General features: G+C 44.4%; 1 protein-coding gene across 1 annotated transcript in view; it reads left to right on the forward strand.

The window, feature by feature from the left end:
• Positions 1-908: 908 nt before the first annotated feature.
• RAB39B (RAB39B, member RAS oncogene family) overlaps positions 909-22433 on the forward strand; it is a 53705-nt gene continuing 32180 nt past the window's right edge. The window contains exon 1 of the mRNA XM_033946100.1: positions 909-2143. Within this exon, the coding sequence (XP_033801991.1) occupies positions 1929-2143 (215 nt within the window). The 5' untranslated portion in view covers positions 909-1928. The remainder of the gene's footprint in view (positions 2144-22433) is intronic.

Consider the following 22433-nt stretch of genomic DNA (forward strand, 5'->3'; position numbering starts at 1 on the left):
TTTGACCAAGCTACATGAAGTACGAGAGGGTGATGAAAAGTTCTCAGTCCAACCAACCAATTTCCTAAATTCTTCGCCAGTTTGCAGAAACTAAATTCCATATTTTGATACGGTTTCAGGTCATTGATTGAACCATATCCACGTCGTTCTCTTCTTGGCTGGGCTGAAAACTTTTTAGCATCTCCTGGTAGCAACATTCCAGAGCTGAGACTGTGATGTCATAATGCCTCATTCCACTAGTGCCTAAGAGCCAATCACATCAGTGATGTCACAATGGCTTCATTATCCTTGGCTCCCATAAGAATCAGAAGATGAATGGCCACAACCACTGACCCGCAAGCTTTCCTTTGAAGAATGCTGAGATTGAGCAGCAACATTCCAGAGCTGAGATTGTGATGTCATAATGCCTCATTCCACCAGTGCCTAAGAGCCAGCCTCATCAGTGATGTCACAATGGCTTGATTGTCCTATACTTGGCTCATACAAGAACATAAAAATAGCCATAGTGGGTCAACCCGATGGTCCATCTAGCGTAGTGTCCTGTCTCCAACCGTGGCCAATGAGGGGGTGCTGAAATGTTCTCCGCCCAACCAACCACCTTCCTAAATTCTGAGCCAGGGATATCCTGAAAACCAAACCTTTTGACCGTCCTGGAAGACTGGGAGTGAAGACCAAGGTCCTAGTTAAGGTTGTGACCTGACTCCGTGCCATAAGAAGCAGGGTAATCCAGTCCTGATTTTACCCTGTGGCAGGCACAGACTCCTAATTCTGATTTTCTTGCCAAATCTAACGACCAAAACTGCAAGTCCGGGTCTGCCCACGGTGTGGATCAGACTGTTAGTTAAGATATGGAGGCCGGGAGCCTTCTTATGAGCTGTTCCGGTGTGTCTGCCTTTAAGCCTGCAGCAGGTGAACTCTAGCAGAGAAGGGGGGGGGGGTGCTTCTCTTCTAAGCACTACGGCACTCTGCAGCCTCTCTATCCTGGTAATTACAGTAGCTGCTGGTGCCAGTGATGAGTCAGTGTTTGGTACTTGTGGTTGCTGCTGTTTCATCAGATCTTTGGTCCTCACTCCTCAGCATCCTTTTGTTGTTCTTCAGCATCTCTAAGTAGAAATGCATTGAATACACGCATCCTGGAGATCCAAAATTAAACTGCAGATCCAAGGAGAGGGGGCGATCCAAGGCCCTTCCTGGGGGGGGAGGGGGAAATAAAGCAGGTTGCTCGAGATTTCCTGGCGCCCTTGAGGATGACTTTCTCCTGGTCTGATGCAAAGCCCTCAGGAGGAAGAGTCGCTTGTTTCGAGAGGCAGGAGCAGGGCTTGCTAAATCGCTATTTCCACGGGGGGGTTTTGCACCTTCGGAAAGATTCTTAACTCCTTTTTTTGTTTTGTTGGTGGGAGCAGGAGGAAAGGGAGGCCCAAACCGACTGCAGGAAACGGTGCATCGTGCATTCCTTTTAGATTGGTGCAATTTTCTTTCTTTTTAGTATATATATGTATTTAAAAAAAGGAACCCCACTGGGGTAGGATTTGGAGGCCATCTGACGTTTGAATCTAAAGGAGGTCTTGGTGCTGCTCCACGGAGGAGAAGGAGTTATTTTTTTTTGGGGGGGGCAGCCCCTGCCTAGAGTGGAGGGGGGGCGGGGGCAATACGGCGCCTCCTCCTCCTCCCCCCACTATTTAAAAAAGTATTCTCCTTTTCTTTCTCCACGCCGCAGGAGACCAGCCGACAGCGCCCCCTGGAGGCGACCGGAGCCGCTCTTTCAGCGGCTGCCGCTTACGGGCGAGTTTCTGCCAACCGGGCCGCGGCCCGGGCTCAGGCGGGCACCAGCCCAGACCTCACAGTGCCCAAAAGACTGACGCGCATTTGTCGCCGTTTCCTGCCCGTCTCGGGGGTGGGGGAAAGTCTCTCGCCATTGCTCTGGGAAGATGGAGGCGATCTGGCTGTACCAGTTCCGGCTGATCGTGATCGGAGACTCCACGGTGGGCAAATCGTGCCTGATCCGCCGCTTCACCGAGGGACGCTTCGCGCAGGTGTCCGACCCCACGGTGGGGGTGGATTTCTTCTCCAGGCTGGTGGAGATCGAGCCGGGCAAACGCATCAAGCTGCAGATCTGGGACACGGCAGGGCAAGAGAGATTCCGGTGAGCTCGAGATCCCCCTCCTCCCCCCCCCCGCAGGGTTTGGCTAGCAGTGCAGGTGGAGTTGGGGGGGGATGGGCAGGGCCGGTGCAAGAGTGGGTGCCTCCCCCCCCCCCCCAGTTAACCAAGCATATGCATGAATTGAAAGTGTGGGGCTGGTTTTCATGAACTACAGCGGCTCTTTACTGTTGCCCTAGGCAACCACCTATCTTGCCTAGTCACACCCACGTTTTCCTTTGACTTTCCCTTCCCTTTTCATCTGTTGTCTTCCCTGTCGTTCTCTCTTATCTTGCCACCAGCTCCCCAGTCCTTTCCTTGTAATTTCCTTCCCAGAGCCAGCCCAGGAGTATTTTTTTATGCTCTAAGCCAGTGGTCTCCGACTCCAACCCTTTGCAGGGCCACATTTTGGATTTGTAGGTACTTGGAGGGCCTCGCAAAAAAAAAAAAGTCTTCAAATTTCTTAAAAAATTTCTTGTCAAGTACTTCAATGTGTATAACAGTATTAAAGAAATGATAATTTTGCATGACGTAAAACTCTTTATAGTTTATAAATCTTTCCTTTTGGCTAAGTCTTAATAATAATATTGTGATTTATAGCTAAAGAGACATGTGATGAAGAAACGGTTTTATTTTACTTTTGTGCTTATGATAAACATGCCGAGGGCCTCAAAATAGTACCTGGCGGGCCACGAGTTTGAGACCACTGCTCTAAGTGAATCTTCAGTGGTATGGCTCCCACCCCCCCCGCACCAAGTGCCAGCTCAAGGTCATCCCCCTATGTCCACTCTCTCCTCTGCCCTACCCAAGGTGCTCAACATTTTTCTCCTTTCCCCAGGTGTCCAGCGTCTTTCTTCTTCCCTACCTCATCTCAAGATGTACATCCCTCTTTCCCTACCTCCTATGGTGTTCAACATCTGGACGCCCCCCTTCCCCCCCAGGTTTTTAGTGACTTCCTTTGTCTTTCCTTCCTTACCTTTTCCAGAGTGCACAAGGAAGTTTGGAGGGGACCCAACAGGCCTTGAGTAGGTACAGATGCTCAAAACTCTGTACTAACTGCGACAAATATTTCTAAACTCACTGCTGAATTGGTGCCACCTTAGACTGCCTAGCAAAGAATACAAAGATTCTTTTTATTATTGTTAAACCTTTGTATAGACCGAGATGTTTTATTAAGGTCTGGTAATTAGTGCTGAATTTTTTTTTTCTAAATAAAGTTTGATTTGTTTCATTAGGCCCTGCTATTTCATCCAGAGGTATTTTCAGTAGGCCTTGGTATGTAATAGTGAGATTAATTAAATTCTTCTACTTAGTGATGAAATATTTTCATTAGTTCCTGATATTTAATAATCAGCTGTGTTATTAGGCCTTGTATATTTAGCACTCAGATGTTTTATTAAGGTCCTGGTTTGTAATACCAAGATTTCTCATTAGGCCCTGAGATGTTTTATTGAGGCCTGGTTTTCATTGCTGACGTATTTTCATTAGGCCCTCGTATTTCATATCAAGATGTTTTTATTAGGCCCTGAAATTTAATACCGAGATGTTTTCTGATTCTAATTTGTTGTCCCTGGTTCTGCAGTTGGTGAGGGCCTGTCTGGTTTTCAGTGACTTGAGTTGTGTTATTCTGCAGACGTCACTTGCTCTGTCGTAGCCCTGCTTGTTGGCTTTCCCAGTACAGGATGTTCTGGGCCCCAATATCCTATCTGTAGTGCTGCCTTTGTACGGTTGGTGCTCTGTGAGTTGTTTCACTGTTGCTATAGCGCGGCAGGTTTCCAATTCCTGTAGGGTTTCGTAGCACTTCATAATGTATCTGGCAGTTCGCACTGGAGGGAAGTAATATGAAATCTGATGGCCTTACGCCAACTCCACCGACTCTGAGATAGAAGAGATGTTTGTGAAGTTCTCCACGTGAATCCATCAAGGGCAGTGTCCCGCAAAGTTTCTCAAGACACGGCACACTAAAGGTAGTGGCCGTGGCCCGAGGCACCTGAAAGTGCGCGGATATCGCCGGGATGACATCACGCGCATGCGTGACATCATCATGTCGATGTCCTCGAGCGGGTGAAGGCCCTGAGATGCCAGTGGGGGGGGGGGGAGGTGCCAGAAGGGAATAGGTCCAGAGAGAAGGATAGGTGCTGGCACCCACAGATTGCCTAAAGGACGTGCCTCTCGCCACGAGAGGCACGTTCTGTAGGCAGTCAGCTGGTACTGGTGCCTCTCCTCCTCCCCAGTGTACCACGGCATACCTGAAATTTCAGGAGGCACGCTGGTGTGCCTTGGCACACAGTTCGAGATACACTGATCTAGGAGAAAGCACACTAATCATTCACAAAAGTATTGATAAGTAATTGAGGTTTAATTATTGTTCATGACAGCTGTTGCAGACTAGCTAGAAATCCATCGTCAGATGCACTTGAAGACATCTGTTGATACGAGTATAACTAGGCAGCTCTAGTTTCAGAAAGGTCGATATTCAAAAGGATTTAATTGGACAGTACAGGTGGGGTGGAGTTCACCCTGGGCACCGTTTGGTGGGGGCATTGGCCCCTCCCCCCACTCCTTCCTGACTCCCCCTGCTGTGCGCCCCCCTTCCCTCATAAATCTTTAATTTTCCTGGCGCGAGCAGTCGGCTTTCTCTGATGTCTCTTCCGGGTCCTGTGCCGAAGGAGGTACGGGGGCAGTGAAGGGGGCACTTGCATGGCAGTGAGATTGGAAAGTAGCAGGGGTGGAGAAGAGGGCGGCACTCATCCTTGCCACACCACTGGTACAGGCTGTGGGTTTAACTGGTCCCTGATGTTCAGCAGCAATTAACCGGTTAGCGTTGCTGATTATAACCACTAACTGGCTGTCCTTTAACCCTTTCAGGACCAAGGGACATATTTGTCCCATAATTTTAAAATCCTATAAATTTTGATTGGGATAGTCTACAGTTCTAAATTTGATATGTACGGATTCCATATGATACTGCCTTTATGTAAACAAACTGGTTCCGACATTCATTCATTAGCGTCGTTGCCAGATTGACGAGAAGATTCACTTGCCACACTGTCCATAAGCCAGAAGTGTGATTTTTTTTAAAAAAAAATAATGATATTTCACACAAAAAATCAATTTTTTGGCATCTGCAAGCCCTTTTTACCATAAAAATGTCGTCAAAACCACAAAAATTGGCCTACGATCCTTATGGTCCTGAAAGGGTTAACCAGCTAGGTTAGGGGCAGGGTTGGGGGCAACAGCCAGCAGCAATATTCAGTCCACTAACTGGCTAAGTAGTCAAATAAAAATTGTGTTGCGGTTGTCCAGGTTTTGCCCCGTATGGGTAAGTGGAACTGCCGTTGGTGTGTGCGTGGTCTTCGTCGTAAGGCGTATGGAGACAGACTTAAAGATCTCAATCTGTATATAGTACTCACCTGAAATTTGCGGGGGTTCCGTTCTAGGAACCCCCGCGAATTAAAAAAAACAAAAACGCAAATGCGGTTTTTCACCTGTCAAAAGGCAGGAGAGGGCAGCTGGAGCGCCGGCGGGTGAAGAAAATCACTCGCGGTCTGCTCCGACCGCCTTTTCCTGTAATAAAGTCGGGCCACACCAATCAGGCGCTGCTTCGACACGCAGCGCCTGATTGGTGTAGCCCGACTTTACTACAGGAAGAGGCGGTCGGAGCAGACCACAAATTGGTGGGGGAATAGTGCTTTGCAGGAAAGACGGGAGAGAGGAGATATGATACTGACGTTTAAATACCTAAGTGGCATAAATGCACATGAGTCGAGTCTTTTTCTTTTGAAAGGAAGCTCTGGAATGAGAGGGCATAGGATGAAGTTAAGAGGTGAGAGGCTCAGGAGTAATCTAAGGAAATAACATTTTTACAGAAAGGGTGGTAGATGCATGGAATAGTCTCACAGAAGAGGAGGTGGAGACAGAGACTGTGTCTGAATTCAAAAGGGCCTGGGATAGGCACGTGGGATCTCTCGGAGAGAGAATGAGAGAATGGTTACTGCGGTTGGGCAGACTAGATGGGCCATTTGGCCTTTATCTGTCATCATGTTTCTATAACCATAAAGTTCTATGATCTCACAATGTAGGTGTAAAGAGCCTTAGCCTATAGGAAGAGGAGATGCAAATGTTAAGAGCCTTAGCCAATAGGGAGAGAAGGAGATAGTGGATGCTGTGGATGGGCCATTTGGCCTTTATCTGCCATCATGTTACAATGTTTCTATAACCATAAAGTTCTATGACCTCACAATGTAGGTGTAAAGAGCCTTAGCCTATAGGAAGAGAAGATGCAAATGTTAAGAGCCTTAGCCAATAGGGAGAAGAGGAGATAGTGGATGCTGTGGATGGGCCATTTGGCCTTTATCTGCCATCATGTTACAATGTTTCTATAACTAAATGTAACAGGGGATTCAATTAAATAAATCAGAATGTATGTCAAACAAATTGAATATAAGTTTCAGTATTTTCAGGCTTCTACAATTGCTTACACCTGTGAAGTTTAGCTGTTGCCCTCATAAGAAAGAATTTTTGGTTAGCTTGGTTCCGGTTCACACTTAAAGATAGATTAGTAATATTACTGACTAAGCTCACACGAAAAAGTTTGAAAAAGAAAAAAGAGTTTTTGATAAAACGTATGAATGAAAACTATTTAAATGTACACGGAGTTTTTTTATGAACCCGTGATGATGTGAGTGGGTTCAGGCACTTGTGTAGTCCTGGCCTCTCACAATTGAGGTTCATTTTTCTCCGTTGTTTTATGTCTATATTATTTTTCATATGTGATGTCATTGAGAGTGTGTAGCTTGAAGGTCCTCAGTTAAAAGTGGTGTGAACAAGGTCCAGCTACTGAAACTTATATTCAATTTGTTTGACATACACAATGTTTCTATAACCATAAAGTTCTATGACCTCACAATGTAGGTGTAAAGAGCCTTAGCCTATAGGAAGAGGAGATGCAAATGTTAAGAGCCTTAGCCAATAGGGAGAGGAGGAGATAGTGGATGCTGTGGATGGGCAGACTGGATGGGCCATTTGGCCTTTATCTACTGTCATGTTTCTAGCTTAGCAGAGTTTAAGAAAGGTTTGGATAATTTCCCTAAAACAAAAGTCCATAAACCATTATTGAAATAGCTTTGGGAAATCCACTGTTTATTCCTAGGATAAGCATCTCCTTGGGATCTTGGGTTGACCACTGATGGAAACAGGATACTGGGCTTCAGTCTGTCTCGATATGGCAACCCTTACGTTCACCTTGGTTTAAAGACAAACTCGTAGCACTTCAAATTAGAAAGAGTCTGGAAGAAAGAGATTCACGGAACAGAAAGTTTCTTGGAATATATTGTAGCAATACACTTCTCCCTTCGTATTCGCGGTTTTGATTATTCACGGTTTTTAGCTTGCTGGCTCCTCCCCCCAAATTACATCAGCTTGCATAGAGAAATCGCTGATTCCAAGCGTTCACAAAGAAAATCGCTGAGTCCCAGCATTTTCTTCACCGTGTTTTGCCTTTCCTTCGCGAACAGACCAAGTCTCCCACCATGTTATTCGCGGTTTCACTATATTAAAAATGGTTTTTAATACAAAACAGCGAATAACATATGAAAAAGTTATTTGTGGTTTTTCTGTATTTGCGGTTCTGTTTATCCCCTATCACAGCGAATACGGAGGGAGAAGTGTATATACAGTAGAAGTATAAAAATCAACTAACTGAGATTACAATTCCTCTTTCATAGGTAAACATTGTCTGAATTCTAGAAAATTATTTCAAATAGTTGAAACTTTATGTAATAACAGAGTTGTGGAGTTGGAAGCAATTTGGGGTAGTGTTGGAGTCGGTGAGTACTGTACTGACTCCAGCTTCATAATAAAAAGCTTTCATTAAAATACAGTATATGATAAATGTTTCATATTATACCAGTACTTCCGGGACAAAAAATTTAAAGCCTTTGTAGGAGTATTTGGATTCGGAGTAAAAAAACAGAACTCAGAGTCGAAGGTTTGGTGTACTGTGTAATACTAATGAGGTAATTTCTAGTGGTATTGATTATGCTGATATACCATCGGCCTCAGATTTACCGGTAGCTGATTTTTGTTTTCAGGACAAAGTCAATAAGATCTGATCGCATATAATTCCTATTGATAGCTCAATCCCAACAGAACTACTACTCTATGATTCAGACATGGTACCTCTAATCCAGTAGTCTCAAACCCGTGGCCCGGGGGCCACATGCGGCCCACCAGGTACTATTTTGAGGCCCTTGGTATGTTTATCATAATCACAAAAGTAAAATAAAACCATTTCTTTATCATATCTCTCTTTAGCTATAAATGACAATATTATTATTAAGACTTAGCCAAAAGGAAAGATTTATAAACTATAAAGAGTTTTACCTCATGCAAAATTGTCATTTCTTTAATAAGACATTAACTCTTTTTTTTCTGAGGCCCTCCAAGTACCGACAAATCCAAAATGTGGCCCCGCAAAGGGTTTGAGTTTGTTGAGACCACTGCTCTAACCCGTTCTGAGCTCTTTGGGGACAACAGATTAAATAAATGGTAGATACTGTATCCCAGCAAATACAAGAAGAAGAGCTTACAAATTTTCTAAATTGGTTTTCCACCTACATTGTTACAGTATCTGGTCAATTGTTCCACCTATTTGTTGAAATTACCAACCCCCCATCCCCATTTTTTGGGGACTGCTTCCTAGCTTGGGTAGAATCTGGTTTTAACTTGGATCAATTTTCATCAACTTTGTGAGACATTTTGTTAACATCCATTCTTAAAACTCTTATGAGGAAAAAAAAAATCTGAGCTCTCTAATAGCGGACCAAATATTCCCTTAATCACGAAGGGTTTCGTAGCTACTCAGTTAACAGATTATTTGAACCAAATTACACCCCTCCCAATCCAGTTTCCATAGGGGTTTCAACATGGAAACTCTTTTCTGTACACTGGTAAATAACTTCAGGCTCTTATTACGTAAAGGGCATTGGGGATAATACCGGAAAGGCATTTAATTGATTCTCAGGGTTCCTCTCAAGTAGAATACAGAGGGTGAAGCAACATAATATTTTAAATCTCAGCCATTGTCAACTAGATGGGGTGGGGGTTTCCCCAAGGTTCTCCATTTTCACCAGTCCTTATTAGTGTACTAGTGAGTTGTATTGGAAAGGCATATTTAGATAAATATATTTATACTGATGATACCGTGTAATATTTATACTGATGATACCGTGTTTCCCCAAAAATAAGCCCTAGCATGATTTTCGGGGTAGGTCTTAATATAAGCCCTACCCCTGAAAATAAGCCCTAGTCGCCAGTGGCAGCATCAGCACTTCCCCCCGCCCCTCCCCAACCCCCCCCCACTGACCCTTCCATCTCTCCCCCACCAGCCGCGAGCCCAAAATACCTTATAACAAACAGCAACGTCGGCAGCAATCTAGACAGGCTTCTTCGCGGCCTTCTCTCACCCGGGTGCTCCGTGTGCTGCGTTGCTGATGACATCATCAGTGATGCGGCAGAGGTAAGAATTGAGGTGGAGGAGAGGAAGGGAGAGATGATCATTGCACACGAAAAAAAAAAAGGCCTACCCCGAAAATAAGACCTAGTGTCTTTTTTGGGCCCCAAATTAATATAAGACAGTGTCTTATTTTCAGGGAAACACGGTATTACTCTTTCCATCCCAGTTTATTCTTCTACAGTGGGTGACTGTACTGACAGTTTAAGGTACAATGTTTTGATGCAGTTGAGAGCTGAGTTTCACAATATCGCTTGAAATTGAATGTAGACAAAGCAAAGCTATTATGGTTAGGCCCTTCCTTAAATGTTTGGTTTTTTTCCTGGGAAATAGAATTTTTAATGGCAATAGATTAACCTTTTGTGGTAACTTTGGTCTTTTTTTTTCTTCTTCTTCAAATTTTCAACTTTTATTTAATAACAGCAAATAAAATACAAACAAAAACCCCTACAAACTTGGGGTAAGAATGTATATTCCATCCATAAATCTAACAGCAAACCCCCCTCCCCCCCAAAACCCCCCCCCCCAAAACAACAAACGAACAATAACATCCCTCCCTTATATACAAATGATTAAAAAAAAAAAAAATCAACCCTACTCACCTTTCCTCCCCTTCCTACTCAACTTCCTGGTTTGTGTGTCACCCTCCCTCTCTTTCCTCATTCCCTTTTGTTTACACTCCTGACTCTAAAACTGCTTCTGTCTCCAATCTACATATAAGTCCCATATTTTATGAAAGGAAACTAACCTTCCATTTTTATATGCGGTTAGCTTTGACATTAAGCAAATAACATCTCAAGCGACGGAGCCTCCGAGTGTTTCCAATATTATGCCAGTGTCAAGTTTTGCTGCAACAAAAAAAAGGCCACAGCAAACTTACTCATCCTCTGGGCACATGAGGCGGTCACACATGCAAAAAAATAATAGGCAGCCTGATACGAAAAAGGCACCTGTAGGATATCCTCCAGAGAAGCCATCCTTAAATGTTTTTGATACCAAGATAGTCCTCAGAGACAATATACCCCCTCTTTTACGAATGCTTAGGGTGGGTTTTAGCGCCGGCATTACCAAAATGCGTCCTCTTCTCTCTGAACACATGACCAAAACCCTTGTCCATGCTCTCATCGCCTTTCGCTTAGACTACTGCAACGTACTTCTCTTGGGCCTCCCGTGTTCCCGTCTCGCCTCTTCAATCCGTTCAAAATGCTGCTGCGCAACTCATATTCTGTGAGAGCCACTATTCTCACATTACCCCTCTCCTCAAGTCGCTTCATTGGCTCCCCGTCCATCTCCGATACAGTTTTAAACTCCTCTTGTTGACGTACAATTGAATTCGCTCTGAAGCCCCTGCTATGCGCCTCCCCGTTATCTCTGTTCGTCGGGCAAGCCCCTCTTATCTCTACCCTTCTCTTCCACTGCCAACTCCAGACTCCGTCCCTTCTTTTCTTGCGGCGCCATATGCCTGGAACCGGCTGCCTGAATCAGTACGACACGCTCCGTCTCTGGCAGTGTTCAAATCCCAGCTAAAGGCCCACTTTTTTGAATCTGTTTTCAACTCCTAACTCCCACTCACTGCTGTCGGGTATCATTTCCTCTACCATAATCTCCCCAACCCTGAAATGTCCTGTCTAAATTAGATTGTAAGCTCTTCTGAGCAGGGACTGTCTATTGTACAGCGCTATAGAAATAATAAGTAGTAGCAGTGATAGAAGCAGTTACCACTGCTGCCTGTACTTAAACCTCCGCTATGCATTCATAAAACAGGGGGGTCAGTTCTTTATGAATTGCCTTTAAGAATTTTGGTTGTCATTATTGATTCTACTTTGTCCTTTGAGGACTATATTAATTTATTTATCAGGAAAGTTCTTGGAGAACTTTGCCAGATGTGGAAGATCAGGCAATACTTTTGTTTGACCACTTTTAAATTATTCTTCGAGCTTTTTATCTTTCATAGTATTGGTTACTGTAACCTAATATATGTCGGTGGAAAATGTCTCGTGATACGTGAGAAAAAAACCCAGCAGCTGGACTGCTTTGCAACGCTCAAATTTGGTCGGTTGGCACCACTCTTTTAGAGACTGCCGTTAGAGTAGATTAATAATTAACACCCCACCCCTTTTTACAAAACCGTGCAAAAGGTTTTTAGTACCCTATAAGTGTCAGAGCAGCGCAGGGCATTCAGCGCATTGGCCGGCGCTAAAAACTTCTTGCGCACATATGTAAAGGGGGGAATAAATCATGTTATATGATTTATTTATATATATATTTTTTAAACATAATAGATGATGGCAGATAAAGACCCGAATGGTCCATCTAGTCTGCCCAACCTGACCCAAATCTAAAAATTTGTTGGGGGTGGGGGGTCTTCTTCTCCTTAGCTATTTCTGGGCAAGGATCTAAAGCTGTTCTTAGGTTCCAACTACTGAAGTCTCCGTCAAAGCTCACTCCAGTCCATCTACACCCTCCCAGCCATTGAAGCCCTTCCCAGCCCATCCTCCACCAAATGGCCATATACAGACACACCACCCCACCCATCCTTTGCCCTCTTCATCCCCACGCTGGTGCTGTGGTATAAACAAAATAAAAATACTTTTTTCTGTCTGTTAGGTCCTAGCTCACACTCACTGTGCAGGCCTTGAGGGGGGGGGGGTCCTGGTGTAGGAGCACATGGAGGGAGGGAAGGGGGTTCAAAAAGATGTGCATATTCCAGACTGGGGGGGAAGAAATAATGGGTCTAAAAACAGAGGAGAAGGAGCGATATGGTGGACAATGGGATTTAAGGAGGAAAGGAACAGAAAGGGAGAGAAGTTGGACACAAGGGATGGTGTGGAAGGGGGTGGGGGATAGAGATACTGGATAGGAGGGTAGTTGGGAAGAGAAAGGGAGAGATGGTGGACCCTGGGGTAGTGGGGAATTTGGGAGAGATGCTGGATGAAAGGGTAGTTGAAAAAAGGAGATGGTGGATCTGGTGATGGTGGGGCCCAATCTCTGCAACTGCGGGGATGGAGATGAAAAAAAGGAAAGATGTCAGACCTCCGGGGGGAGGGAAGGGAAGGGGAAGAAAGAGATGGAAGATGGATGGTTAGCACAAAAAAAAGAAGAAAGTAGGAGACCCTGGCAGGCAAGTTATCAAAAGACAACCAGAACTTAGGACCAACATGATTTTAATAATGAACAGACAATAAAAGGTAGAAAAATAATTTTATTTTCTGTTTTGTGATTACAATATGTCAGATTTGAAACGTGTATCCTGCCAGAGCTGGTGTTAGACTGCAAACATGAGCTAGGATTTAACAGAGAGAGAAAGTCTTCTTTGTTTGTTTATTTTGTTTACACCACAGCGCCAGTGTGGGTTGGAGAGGGCAAAGGGGGTGAAGAGGCTATAAAAAGGGTGAAGAGGCTATAAAATAAACCCACCAGGATGTTTGAAAAAAAACGCACAATTGGGCAGGAAAATTGAATCGAATCGAAAAATCGATTCAATAGGCTGAATTGAATTGAAATTTTTTTCCCGAATTGGGCAGCTCTATAAAACAGAGAAGGTTTTTTTCACAAGTATATGAAATTCTTCATTACAAAACGTGAGGAATAACTTGCGCATTATTTACATCAAATCAAAAATGCCAGTACTCTCTGTAAGCAAACTCTTACCACCACCACCACCACCACCCTCCCCAAGAAGCATAATACATGGTTTATGCACAGTGCAAGATTAAGGAATCCCAGATCTTTTCATTAACTTGTGTTCTCTATTTTCTAGAGCAGCTCACAAGCACAGACTTTATTTTGCTAATGCCCACCCATCTTGGTTTCATTGTCTTTTGTCCTCTGCAAGGCTCCATTGCTTCTCCCACTGTTACCATCATATCCAGCCGTACCAGCCACGAGCACAGACAATTTCCTTAAGAGCTGTTTTGTTTGCTGCTCTTTGGCCTTGAAGCTAGGCATAGCATGATGCCCCCTGCCAGGCCTGCACATTCTCAGCCCTGAGACCCTGAGCTGAAAATTAGCTTCTTGTCTTTATTATTTTGCAGAATCTCTGAGCTGCAGTTCTTATTACCAGTAGGTAATAAGACATGAGACAAAGACAGGTATGTAAGTACACCATGTACTCTTTCTGCCCCACAGATTGAGGTATTTGCTAGTGCTGCTCGATTCAGGGAAATTTTTTCGATTCGATTCACTTATCCTCCCCAATAGGGCGTTTTTATCAAACATCTTGGCAGGTTTGTTTTGTAATCCCAATGTAGGAGTCGTGAGGAAAATGATGCCAGTCAGTTAGCAGTGTAGTCTTTCCATCCACCTCACCCCCCCCCCTTTGCCCTCTTCATCCCCACGCTGGCACTGTGGCATAAACAAAATTTTAAAAATACCGTGTTTTTTGCTCTATAAGACACACTTTTTTCCCCAAAAAAATTGGTTGGAAATAAGGGTGCATCTTATAGAGTGAATACCCCCTCCCCTCTCCCCCCGACCTTAATTCCTTCGGCGGTCCAGCGCTGTAGGGCAGGATCTTTCAGCCTCCTGCCCTTTCCTCTGGCTGACTCCCTCTCCGGCTGACTCCCTCTATGTAGACACCGCTGTCTACAAGTTTATCCTCAGTGCCGCGCCACGTCTCTTCAGCTCCCTGATTTCGGCACCAGCGGTGGGAAGGCTCTGGCGGCGCTGTAAAAAAAGAAGGACCTCTGACGGTGCACTGCCACTGTCCTGCTTGAAACGCAAGGACTCCCGAATCCTGCTGACATCGGGACTGGGAAAGAGCCGGTGAAGCAGCAACATGTCTCTTCAGGGCCTTTCCGGCTGACTCCCTCCTGCCCTTTCCTCCAACTGACTCCCGCGGCACAGGCCAAGCAGGAAGCAAAACACTCGCAACTGCCTTCTGCACCGCTTTGACTCTGATGCAGCATCCTACTCTGACACATGGTCAGAATCAAAGCAGTGCAGAAGGCAGGTGCGATCGTTTTGCTTCCTGCCTTGTCCTGCTCCGCGGGAGTCAGCTGGAGGGAAGGGCAGGAGGGAGTCAGCCGGAGGAAGGGCCCTGGCACTTGGGAGTAAGCTGGAGGAAAAGGCAGGAGGCTGAAAACTTCTGCCCTACAGCCCTGGACCGCAGGAGGAATTGAGGTAAAGGGGGGGCCGGCCTGCCTGCCTGTCTCAGTGTGGGGGCCTGTGGGGGGGGGGGACCTGCCTGCCACTAGGCCTGTCTGTCTATCACCAGGCCACTAGGCCTTCCTGCCTACTACTAAGCCTGTCTGCCCTGTCCCAGCCTGACCTATGCCCTGCCCTGTGCCCTATCCCAGCCAGCCCTGTGCCCTGTCCCAGCTTATCCTGTGCCCTATCCCAGCCTGCCCTGTCCCGGCCTACCACTAGCCCACCAGAGGGGGACAGGGTGCAGAGCCTGGCAAGGAGTGTGGGGTTGGGTGCAGAGCCTGTTTGGGAGAATTTGGTTCAGAATGTTTTTTTTCTTGTTTTCCTTCTCTAAATCTAGGGTGCGTCTTATAGAGCGAAAAATACGGTACTTTTCTCTCTGTGTTAGGTCCCAGCTCACGATCACTGTCTAACACCAGCTTTGGCAGGAAACACATTTCAAATCTGACATATTGTAATCACAAAATAGAAAATAAAATTATTTTTCTGTCTTCCACTGTCATATCCAACATTTGTTTCTTTCCCACTGTCTACCATCTCTCTCTCTCTCCCCTGCCTTGTGCCCTTGGTCAAACCTCATTATTCCCCTCCATGCAGCATTTCTCCTTTTTCTCCCCTCCATTATCATGTGCAACATTTTTTTTCTCCCCATTCAGTCTCTCTCTGCCCTCCACTCTTGGTCCAACATTTCTCCCTCTCTCTTCTCCTTTCATGTCTCCTTCCCCTCCACCATATGATGGATTTCTCCCTTTCACCCCTTTCTAACTCTTTGTTTCATCTCTCCATTCCTGTCCTCCACCCTAACAATTCTTCCTCTCTCTCCTTTCTCCCCTCATGTGCAGCATCTTTCCTCCCCTCTCAACACCCTGAGCAGCAGCACCCAGTGAATCCTCCCACCGTGAAACCTGACATACCTCAGAGGCCTCCTAAAGCAACAGCAACGGCAGCACTCTGAACGGGCTGCTGCGTGACTTTCCCCGCTAGAGCTTCCCTCTGCCATGTCATCGATGACATCATCAGTGATGCAGTAGAGGGAAGGCCCTGGCGGGGTAGGCCCTGAAGCAGCCCATTCAGAGCGCTGCCGCCGCCACTGTTTTAGGAGGCCTTGGAGGTATGTCAGATCTCATCAGAGTCGGGATCACTGAGTCCAGTTTTCTCTGAATCGATTTGAATCGGGTAGCACTAGTATTTGCCCTACAAACCCACCTGATTATACCTGTTCTTCATTCACTACATTCTACCCTAATACCTTGGAGGTGAAGGGTGGTGTAGTGGTAGAGCTGCTGCCCTTGTGCCCAGAGGTTGTGGGATCAAATCCTAGGGCTTTTCCTTGTGACCCTACGCAAGTTACATAATCCTCCGTTGCCTCAGGTACCAAATAAGAACCTGTGTGGAACTGGAAAAATTCCACCTTAGAAATATACTTATTAATGTATCGCTACTATTATGCTAAGATTCTTCTGGAACTAGTAAGATCGTTAACAACATGCACTATGTGTGGCTTCTTTGCTGAATCTGCATCTTACTGCCCTTCTGGAAAGGAAAAATATAATAAGTCATTTGTATCCTGGGTAGTGAATGGTTTATAACCCTAATAAATACTATGGGGCTCATAATCAAAACTTTAAAACATCCAAAAACCAGCCTAAGTCAGCACTTGGATGACCTAATAGCAGGAAGACCAAGTGCCGATCATCAAAACCAGCTTTCTGGACATGCTGCAGTGCGTCCAGAGAACAAAGAGGTGTGTTATGGGTGGGAATCAAGACAGGCTTCAATCTGGACGTATCCCAGCCATAAAACTTTCCTAGAAGGAACTTAGATGCCAGCAGTTAGACCTGTTTGAGTTGCATCTAACTTCCACAAAGGTGCCCAAACTGACAAGAATACCACTGGAGGACTTAAGGCAGGGTTAGGGAACTCTGGTCCTCGAGAGCCGTATTCCAGTCAGGTTTTCTCGATTTTCCCAATGAATATGCATTGAAAGCAGTGCATGCAGATAGATCTCATGCATATTCATTGGGGAAATCCTGAAAACCCGACTGGAATACGGGCTCTCAAGGACCGGAGTTCCCTACCCCTGACTTAAGATATGACCCCCCCCCTTATTCTCCCAGTGGTCACGACCCCTTTCTACCACCCAAAGAGCAATTTAAAAAACCCCGTAGGCTTCCCATCAGCTGAGCTGGTTTCAGGAGATTCCTGGTGGCTCAGCTAATGGGGATTCTCCCTACCAGGATCATCTGAGCCACGGAGCCTTACACCCCTCCCCTTGACATCACCCTGATATCCCCCACATCTCCACCCCCCACATCTCCCCAACATTCCTGGGCCCCCTTCCACATCCCCAGAACAACCCCTACCTTTGGAAGAGCAAATGGCAGGAGGGAAGCTCATGTCCTTCTGCCTACAGGGCCTCAAGCTGCAGTGATGAGGCATCCTCCTCCCAATGCATCTTGGGATGCATTGGGAGGGGGGGCCAAAGGCCCTGATTGATTCAAGATCACCATGGTGATTTTCAGCCAGTCATAGCCTTCCGCTCCTCCCAGTGCATTGCAGTGGGAGAGGCTGAAGGCCCTGATTGGCTCAAATGGTGATTTTTTTTCTGCTGTACAGGGGGAATGCAGAGCTACCTTCTTCAGGTCAGGTGTGAGCAAAAGACAGTATAAAAAATATATTTGAAATATGAAACGTACTCCAGTGATAGCCTCAAGGGAAAGGTAGGGTTGGGAGGTTCAAAACGGAGAGATGAATGGGTCAGTCATTCATGAAGGAGTCAGAGTACTTGCTTTTCAGGATTGTTTTAAAGTTACCACTTACTATTCTGACCATAATAGAAATGATCATTTTAAGGCGATTTCCTCTCCAAATGCTAATTGAAAAAAAATAGGTGAAAATAAAACAAGCCAGGACAAATGGACTTTTTTCTAGACTGTTTTAACAAGCCTACACGCAGAATCCATAGGTTTGCTTACCCAACAGTAAATGCATGTCATTTTAAAAGATTTTTGGATAGAACTCTTGCATTTCGGGCAGGCAAATTGAATGACTGGTTGGGTAATATTATTATGCGTGCTCCATCTTATTTTACTTTTAGAAAATTAGTAAAAACATAGTTGTTTGATTGATTTGTAACCTAATGATTCACTGTTTTAATTTTTAATTTTTTTTATCTTGTAAGTATTTCTGATGATTTGTATTGTATTTTTTCACTGATTGTCCAGTCCTTCTCATTGTAAACCGCCTCAAACTATTATGGCTTTGGTGGTATACAAGAATAAATTATTATTATTATTATTATTTTTAAATACTTTATTCATTTCTTATCTTAAATCAAGTACAATAAATACATACATCAATTTCACTTTTAAATACACTTGACATCTTATAATAATATCCCCCTTATATCATTATGAAAAATATATTCTTCTATTATAAACAAAAAAAGTACCCCCCTCCCCCCCTTATTTTCTTAAACTTTTTAATTCAAGGAAGAATAATTTTTAATAAATTATTATTATTATGTATAAAAGGGTGACGTAGTTACTTAATTATAGGGGAGTAAAGAGCCAAGAAAACAGGGTATCTAAAGGAGGACCATATGATTATAAAAAATACTAGCCCCAAAGACACTTGAAATAATGTATATTAAGCGAACAGATCTATACAGTATCAAATAAGTGACTTAACTGTATCACAATGTGTCTCTATGGAAAAAAAAAAAACTAGCTCTTTTACTAAGGTGTGCTAACCGATTAGCGCACGCTAAGCGCTAATGCATGCATGTTAGTCTATGGACGTGTTAGCATTTAACGTGTGCTAATTTGATTAGCGCACCTTAGTAAAAGAGGGTGGGTGTTCTACAAGCACTAAAAATGTTAATAATAATAATAATACAAACATGAAGTTATGCTATGTGTCTGACAGGATAAAAAAAAAGCTGAATTAAAAATGGGAGAATTAAAACAAATGAAAAGAGAATGACACGATTAACATGCTGTGGATTTTTTTTTTTTTTTAATCAACATTTATTGAAAAACTGGCATAGCACCACACCTTCAAAAAGATATAAAAAGGATGGAGTCGGTCCAGAGGAAGGCTACTAAAATGGTGCGTGGTCTTTGTCATAAGGCGTATGGGGACAGACTTAAAGATCTCAATCTGTATACTTTGGAGGAAAGGCGGGAGAGGGGAGATATGATAGAGACGTTTAAATGCGCACGAGTCGAGTCTTCATTTGAAAGGAAACTCTGCAATGAGAGGGCATAGGATGAAGTTCTGAGGTGATAAGCTCCGGAGTAATCTCAGGAAATACTGTTTTTACGGAAAGGGTGGTAGATGCGTGGAACAGTCTCCCGAAGAGGTGGTGGAAACAGAGACTCTGTCTGAATTCAAGAGGGCCTGGGGATAGGTTACTGTGGGTGGGCAGACTAGATAGGCCATATGGCTTTTTTCCGTCGTCATGTTTCTAAGGTACAAGTCCATGGAACAATAAAGATTTTCAATTATTATCCCTCCCACACCCCCCACACATACAACAGTCCAAAAGAATCTGGAGAAGGGGTGCACTCTGGATAAGAAAGCGCCAAAAGGATTACAAATTTAACAATCTACTGCGAGCAACTGGAGTCAAAGAATTCCAAAATGGCTTTCATGTGGATTGCAGGCGAGACGACCTTGGGAGGATTCCAAATCAGGAGTCCCCTGGCGTTCCAGTAGTAGATGATGGATCAGTCGGGTCCGAATGCAGCCTATGCAGCAGGATAGCTTTAACCCCCAAAAGTAGTGCAATCTTCAGAAACGCACGCAGACCCTGTGGAACTGGCGCTGCCACTGCACACGTAGAAAAAAAGTATCAAGGGAGTTAGGGGAACATTTGGGTTGCCATAAAACACTGATATGGTGTAAAATCCTCTTCCCAAAATGCTGTTTAGCAGTATAGGAGTAAACCATATGACCAAGAGTAGAATCTCGATGCCTATATTTCAGTCAAAGAGAGTCCGAATGAAGTAATTTGCGATGTGCTTACATGCTGTGATTAAAAGAAGTCGCATTTACTCAATTTTTAGCTATAATATGAAACAATCACATAGCAAAAAAAAGTGGAAACTTAAAGGTAACTTGCAAATGATCAGTCTTCAGAAATCATCTGAGTACCAGCAAAGGTTATGCTCCCTGGCTGATGATTCCTGAAGACTGGCTGATCATTTGCAAGTTACCTTTTAAGTTTGCACTTTTCTTTGCTGGGTGATTAAAAGAAGGTCAGCAAAACATAAAAAAGTCTGTAAAAATATGTACACAAGAATAGGGTGACCAGGTTAACCATTCCAGAAGGGAGACCTTTTTTTTGGCCAGTCCTGGTTTTAAAATGACATCCTATGGCAGTGTACTATATCTAATGCATGATTCTAGCCATTGAAATCAGTGCTGCAGGTCCCTTAATGCACCAAGATGAAGTTGGCAGAAATCAAAGACTGGCCAAAAAGTCTCCCTTCTGGAATGGGTGACCTGGTCATCCTAACACAGTGGTTCTCAACCTTGTCCTGGGGGACCCCCAGCCAGTTGGGTTTTCAATAGAGAATGACACGGTGACAAAATTCATCACCGTTCCCGTCCCCGCAGATAACCGCAGGAAACCATCTTTATGTCATTCTTTAAGGAGAGAGTGAAGAATCAGAGTATGAATGGCCACAACCACTGACCCGCAAGCTTTGCTTTGAAGAATGCTGGTGTAGAAGGACCGAGGTTGAAACAGACACTGAAGAATGACAGTCTCTGGTATCCAGAGCAGATATTGTGATGTCATAATGCCTCATTCCACCAGTGCCTAACAGCCAATCAAATCAGTGATGTCACAATGGCTTCATTATCCTTGGCTCCCATAAGAATCAGTATGAATGGCCACAACCACTGACCCACAAGCTTTGCTTTGAATAATGCTGGTGTAGAAGGACCGAGGTTGAAACAGACACTACAGAATGACAGTCTCTGGTATCCAGAGCAGATATTGTGATGTCATAATGCCTCATTCCACCAGTGCCTAAGAGCCAATCACATCAGTGATGTCACAATGGCTTCATTATCCTTGGCTCACATAAGAATCAGAGTATGAATGGCCACAACCACTGACCCGCAAGCTTTGCTCTGAAGAATGCTGGTGTAGAAGGACCGAGGTTGAAACAGACACTACAGAATGACAGTCTCTGGTATCCAGAGCAGATATTGTGATGCCATAATGCCTCATTCTACCAGTGCCTAAGAGCCAATCACATCAGTGATGTCACAATGGCTTCATTATCCTTGACTCACATAAGAATCAGAGTATGAATGGCCACAACCACTGACCCGCAAGCTTTGCTTTGAATAATGCTGGTGTAGAAGGACCAAGGTTGAAACAGACACTACAGAATGACAGTCTCTGGTATCCAGAGCAGATATTGTGATGTCATAATGCCTCATTCCACCAGTGCCTAAGAACCAATCACATCAGTGATGTCACAATGGCTTCATTATCCTTGACTCACATAAGAATCAGAGTATGAATGGCCACAACCACTGACCCGCAAGCTTTGCTTTGAATAATGCTGGTGTAGAAGGACCAAGGTTGAAACAGACACTACAGAATGACAGTCTCTGGTATCCAGAGCAGATATTGTGATGTCATAATGCCTCATTCCACCAGTGCCTAAGAACCAATCACATCAGTGATGTCACAATGACTTCATTATCCTTGGCTCCCATAAGAATCAGAGTATGAATGGCCACAACCAGTGACTCAAAAGCTTTGCTGTGAAGAATGTTGGTGTAGAAGGGCTGAGGTTGAAATAGACACTAGAAAATGACATGGGTTTATTTCCCGCGGTTATCCGCGGGGACGGGAATGGTGATGAATTTTGTCACCGTGTCATTCTCTAAAGATATCCCTAATGAATATGCATAAGACATATTTGCATGCCTGTCTCCTCCATTATATGCAAATCTTTTTCATGCATATTCATTAGGGATATCCTGAAAACCCACTGCCGGAACACAAGAACAAACATACCCCATATGAATTAAAACGGCAGCGAATGAACAAAAAAAGGCTTAAACCGAGCTGACAAGAAAATTAAAGGCCCTTATTCCAAAGCTTCGGTAGTGAATTATCCTGCGGCTAATGCACTGGAGCTTATAGAAATTGAAGAGGCTTCAGTGCATTTGCTACAAGGGAATTGCTAATGTGGCTTTGTAAGAGAGACCCTAAATACATGCGAAGCCACATTGTGAAAACAGCACATGCTTTGAGGGGGGGGGAAGGCACAAGATGTACTGAAATGTCACTCTATAAAAGTGTACCAAACCTTGGGTCACCCCCAGTATCCGCTATGTGCCTTCCTGTACCCGCTGTGCCGAGTGCCTTTGGCTCTTATCTCATACACACGTCGATCTCACTTTAAATTTATGCTGATTTCCTTAAATTTTGTTTTTACACTGGTCAAGCAAAAACTACATCCTACTCCCTTTCTTCCAACACTCGCTGTCTCTTTGCCACGCTGAACTTCATCCTGAAAGTGGTCCCGTTCCCCCCCCCCCCCCCAATCTCTCTCTTCCCAGAGCACGGCTGAATACTTCCATGATAAAGTTCACAAGATTGCCCTT

Source organism: Geotrypetes seraphini, chromosome 5 (assembly GCF_902459505.1).
Source record: "Geotrypetes seraphini chromosome 5, aGeoSer1.1, whole genome shotgun sequence".
Taxonomy (NCBI): Eukaryota; Metazoa; Chordata; class Amphibia; order Gymnophiona; family Dermophiidae; genus Geotrypetes; species Geotrypetes seraphini.